Raw genomic sequence first — 5,934 nt, 5'->3', positions numbered from 1 at the left:
CTCCCTTATAAGTTCAGGCTTGTTCTGACATCAAACATGTGCCCAACAGGCTCCCCAAAATCCACCCGTCTCGACAGTCCGGGCTCCACCAAATCCAGCCCATGTGTGGGGAAAAATGTGGTTGTCCGGACTATCCGCCATGTTATCTCCAGCATGCAGTCCCAACACAAAACCCCACCCCACAATGCACCCTCCTCTTTTCCTGTCGGACCCTCCCTTTCCCGCTCAATTTCCCGTCGTACCTGGACATTTCTCGCTGGAGCCCTCTCCTTTAAAACTGGATGACACCCACCTCACCTTCGCATGGCACCCTCTCTCCTTCACACCATACTTCCCCATGGACTGCCAAGGAGGAGTTCCTCACCAACCACCCTACTCTTGGCCTTGATCCCCTTCCCCGTGTTCCATCCGCTACTGCCATCAAGGGAGGACTTGGCATGCGCCGCCCATGACTCCCCCCGAGCCAAGAAGGCAGATTTGATGTCTTCCGAGCCATTGCCACGTTCTAATATATAAACCGAAGCTAAGTAATCTGAACAATTTCACAAGTACCAGGAAATAATCAGGGGAGATGCAAGAAACAAAAAATTGCAAAACTTGTTCAGCTAATTATCCCAATGCTTTTGTGAACCAAGTGTATTCATTGAGGAAAGCATATAGAAGAGAACCAATTATGTATATTTTGCCTAGATAGCACGTAATATACTATAATGTTTCTTACAAGAAAAAGTAGATGAGAAACAGGTCACAGGGAAGAGACAAAGAGTTCATGGGTTCCAGAATAGAGAATTCCAGTGTGTATATTAACAAAAAGGTAGACGGCATAACAGTAAGGTAGCTCAACGAAAGGAAGGAACATCATTTATGGTTGCCCTGGTACTTAACTAACATGCAGAAACATTTCATCATTGTAGAGAGTATCAAAAGTTTAGCAAGGACAGTTAGAAAAGCACTAACAAAAAGCTCGCCAGCATAATAGTATACCATAATAATAATAACACAAAACCAGGAAATTTCGATCATATTTGCAATTCAGCCCAGAATTGTATTAACTATAATAATAACACAACCATCAAGTCTTAATTAATTACTACAGATCTAATTGTCTTTAAATTTTTTGATCCGCTGCTTCAGTATAGCAGTTAAAGAACATAATGAACCACTCCCAACAAAAATTTCAGTTAACTAACCTACGGGTGGATACTGATAAAAACAACTAAATCTATAAGTAAAGTAGACTAACAAATACGCATGACCGCGGGTGCATCACTGAATGCAGAAAATCAATAGCCAGATAAGGTTAACAAATTAGGCCAAAAAACTGTATACTAACACACAAGGAAAAAATCAGTAAGGTTCAGAATTCAGGCCCACAAAAGGTATACTATACTAAAAACAACAACTAGGCAGTCTAAGTTAGTTCGGCAATACATGCCCAAAAATGCATACTGTACCAACAACACACACACACACACACGACGTGCTCAGCACTTCGTGCTGCTAATCACTACGCCGTACATCCAAGTTGCAATGAATACACATGTGGAATTGCCACTCAATGGTTTACCCTTCAAGAAGTAGGAACAACACTAATCAGAGATGATCAGGTTCAATACATTGCAAGGATAGCCAGAAAAAATCACCGTGCAGCCAAAAGTATACATTTTACATCTTCCAATATTGGAAAAGTTTAAAAAATAGATATAGTTTCATTTTTCGTTCCAAAAGTATACACTACTGCAGATGAAAAACAGCTCCTCTCTCTAGTTGAACAAACAGATATAGTTCTTCTACATTCCAAAAGTGTACATTAACACGATTGAAAAACATATCACATAACCCCCAGCTGTTAAAAGTCACTTCATTTTTTTAGTAAACAAAAATTATACTCCATCTTTTCAGAATTTTGGGGCAATGCTAAGTTTCCGTCTACTAAACCAACAAAAACGAAATTCAACTCAGCTACGAGAGGTTTTGTAAAAAAAAGATTTTAGTGTGAACTTTGGTATTTCGGGTGCAACTGAAGCTAGCCACCATTCACAGTTAGACATTCTAAATCCAAATTTTAGATAATTTTCAGTTTAAACTGAAGCTGTAACAGCCTACGCAATGCCACAATCGATGAACATCAAAATAATGTTCAGTTAATTACTCAGCGCCAGATAATCAATGTACCACTACATGGTCTTATAACCTCCACAATAACTAATTAATCTGCAGCAATTCTAGACATCATTAACACTTAGACACTGTAAAACCAGATTCCAGATAGATTTTCAGTTTAACCCGAGGCTATAACCCTATACACACTACCACATTCGATGAACGGCCAAACAATGTTCAGCACTACCACATGTAGTCTGAATCTTCCCTGAACTTTTCAGTTTGACCACCCCTAGGCATATAATTGCAGCCCGGCGAAGATGACATTACTCCATCGGAGTCTTCACAGATTCAACTCGAGCAAAGAAGAAGATTTATTAATGGATTCAAATGATTAAGACAAATCTATTGTCCTCCGGCCCAAGTGAAAGGATAAGTTTGGTAATTGGATACATGAGTAGATACCTTGATGGAGCGGTCCTGTTCGAAGGCTAGGGACGCCTTGGAGAAGACGACCTTCCGGGTGAACAACTTCTGCAGGGACTCCACCTTGGCGCCCAACTTCCTGAGGTTGCCAGTGCTCTGTCATCAATTGTAGTAGAAAAGCAATGCTAAAGAAAGAAGGAAAGCTTGTTGCTGCGAGTTCATTGCAGCATATGTACCAAACAAATTAGAATGCACTAACACAATATGTGAATTTATAGAACTGGAAGAGTTCATAGCATCTGCACTTCACCCAACACGTACATTATTCACTCTTTCTGTACCGTTAAAAATTCAAGAAGATTGTAGGTGGAGCCTTTTGTCAAACAGCTTGCATACATGTGAGGCTAGAACACAATTGACGGCTTTGACTCCTAGTGCATCTGATGGCAGCGAGCGCACTCTGCACTGATGTATTTTCAACTTTCCATCATAGCAATGATCAGAGAGCGGAGGGAATCATGGGGTGGTTTCTCACGTAATAGGATGGCTGCTCTCGTTGGCGTAATAGGAAGACAAGAGAAGCTACTTGTTGTTCAGTAGCAACGTCCAGTACAGGTATGACCAGTCCATAAGTTTGCCACAAACTGCAGCACTATGTTAACTTGAAGGTTATAAGGCAATCAAATAACTGTGAGAAACAACCAACAAGTCAGATGAGCATTATTCTTTTCTTTTGGTTGATTGCTACTTATTGACAGGAAAGCTCACTTGATGCAGCTTATATTTATTGGCATGTGAGCAAGTCAGAGACATCTTTAGAAATTAGAAGATCTTTTTTTGCGAATATAGAAATTAGAAGATCAATAGGTCACCAACATGGACGGTATATTGTCATACATTTTACGAGGGAAAAAATGGATACAAGTCTCAAAACAATTCCTTGATGCTGACCAGGAACATCTGATCTATTATAAGATAAAAATCAGGTGCCAATATTCAAAATCTCCATACCATGTAATTTAGAAGTATATATATGGTAGTACAGATCTCAGCATGCTAAAAACGTAAGATTCAGGATGGCTTTATTATGTCTCTGGAACACATGCTGATATTTGAATCGGCAAGAATTACATCCCTACTCAATACTCCCTCCGTTTCTTTTTAGTCTGCATATATAAGATTTGGTCAAAGTCAAATTTTGTAAAGTTTGACCAACTTTGTAGGAAAAAATATCAACATCTACAATACTAAAGTTATATGGTATGAAAATTAATTTCATGATGCATCTAACAATATTGATTTCATATTGTGAATCTTGATATTTATTTCTATAAACTTAGTCAAAGTTAACAAAGTTTGACTTTGACCAAATCTTATATGCAGACTAAAAAGAAACGGAGGGAGTACTCACTTTTTCATGCAACTGTGCCGGAATTTCACATATTATGGATTCCAGCCATTTACATAATGGTTAGACAAACGCACCCATTCGTAGATTTGAAAGAAAATCGTTGACTCGCAAAAAAGACATAATAGCAATAAAGAAAATTGGGCTAGCCATTACAAAGTAGCAACAATATTGTAGAAGATAGTGGATGGAGCTGGGTAGCGGCGAGAGCAGAGGGAGAGCTCATCGGCGTTGATGGTGATGAGGAGGGGCAGCTCTCAGTGGCGGCGTAGGCCGTACCTGCCTTGGAGACGGTGGCCAAGATCGCAGAGCACGCCCGCCGCGGTTGTGGTCTGATTGGGTGCTGCTGCCATGCTACCAAGGAAATATAACCTGATCTGCAAAATGCACAGCACTCATCAACGCTCCATCTCACCATGCATGTTTGTATAGCAAAAGTTACGATCTTCTAAATGTAGGAAGTAATTAAGCATCAACTTCACAGATGCAATCATTGCAAGAAAGGCATAACCTGAAAACTGAAAATAGTTTCTTCTAGTACGAATGTTAGAAAATAATTCCCTATAGTTCACATGTATTTAACAGGGAAGCAAGGAACATCTTCATCATAAGAGCAGATAATCACCGTTTATATGCATTATCAATATTTTAGATCATGTTCTTCCTATACATAACAGTAGACTTGGTACAAAATTCAGTAACCTTTTAAAATCTTCAAGTATCAATTCTAAAATTCAATAGTACTACGTAATAACCTGAACTTGTATTCAGAAGTGATATACAAGTGTAGGGAGTATACCTAATAAATTCTAAGTAGTATACAAATTCAGTCTCTGCGCTAAGATTTTTTTCTGCACATCGCTCCGGTTCACTTTCAGTTAGACTCAGATGCTTAGGCCACCATCAACCAGCAACACCCGCACCTGCAGAATTAAACAAGTTGGTAGTCATTTCCGGTGAACCTGAAGGAATCTTCAGGACGTAGTCCCTAAACCACAGTTTTGATTTTCGGCCGAAAAAAATCAATTTCGGCCATCTCGGCTGGGCCCGGAATATGTCCCTTTCGCTTCAAAAATTTCGACCTGGTTTGAAAGTTATGGCCCAGCCCAACATCTAGAAGGCCTCCACTATGGTCCGGCTAAGAAAACGCCATCAAACTGAACGCCCAAACCCTAAACTTCTCGTTTCCTCTGTCTTTCCCTGTGCGGCGCCGCCGCTGCCCGCTTGCTGCTGCCTTCCCACGCCCGTCGGGAGCTCCTCCGGTGAAGAATCCGCTGCATCAAGCCGCCTCGTTGACTGGTACCTCCCACCCGCTTGCTTGCGTCTGAGCACGTGGACGCACAGCCTCCATCAGGGCCACCTCACGCCTCCTCCATCACCACCTAGTTTCTTCTCTGTTGCTTCTTCAAGGCCACGGCATGGTGCATGATGTCTGCGGCAGTGAGGATTGTTTTTATATGTTGGACTGATGCATAGGTAGCATCAGGGCACTTCCTTCTTCGTTTGCTTCTCCAATGTTTATTCTTGGACTGATTCAGTTTTTAATCCCTTGAGCTCGATCTGCTATACCTTTCCTCTGCTGATTGCAAAATTTCGGCCGAATTTCAGCCAGATTTTGGTCAAATTTCATTCAAAAATTCAAATTTTGTTTATGCAATTTCGTCCGAGATTTTGCCGAAATTTTTGAATTGACTGAAATTCGGCTGTTTCGTTCAGGGGCGAAAAAAAACCCAATCCGAAAATCAAAACGCAGCCCTAAACTGCCCCATATTTCATGCCCAAGAGCCCCAATGCACACAATTTCACTCGTATTCTGGACACAACGGCACCAATATGATTTTAATCGAACAAGTAGTAAGCGAAGTAAACATACTACACCATCATGCTGGTATGAAGTACGAACCTGTTACTGGTGAACAACCGCATCGGAAGTTCCTGAAATATTCATGCACAGAGCACAAAATTACTTCCCAAAAGATAGATAGCACAAAATTACG

At 40.7% G+C, this 5,934-nt stretch overlaps 1 protein-coding gene across 1 annotated transcript; it reads right to left on the bottom strand.

The window, feature by feature from the left end:
• Positions 1 to 226: 226 nt before the first annotated feature.
• On the bottom strand, positions 227 to 5,288 carry LOC119299124. The gene is made up of 5 exons (XM_037576396.1): positions 5,241 to 5,288; positions 4,737 to 4,828; positions 4,164 to 4,314; positions 2,569 to 2,668; positions 227 to 532 (listed from the first exon to the last, which is right to left on the bottom strand). The coding sequence occupies exons 1-5, from the start codon at positions 5,286 to 5,288 to the stop codon at positions 321 to 323; spliced, it is 603 nt and encodes a 200-aa protein (XP_037432293.1). The 3' UTR covers positions 227 to 320.
• Positions 5,289 to 5,934: the final 646 nt, after the last annotated feature.

This window comes from Triticum dicoccoides, chromosome 5A (assembly GCF_002162155.2).
Source record: "Triticum dicoccoides isolate Atlit2015 ecotype Zavitan chromosome 5A, WEW_v2.0, whole genome shotgun sequence".
NCBI lineage: Eukaryota > Viridiplantae > Streptophyta > Magnoliopsida > Poales > Poaceae > Triticum > Triticum dicoccoides.
The sequence above is the reverse complement of the archived record's forward strand: the minus strand, read 5'-3'. Positions and strand labels throughout refer to the sequence as shown.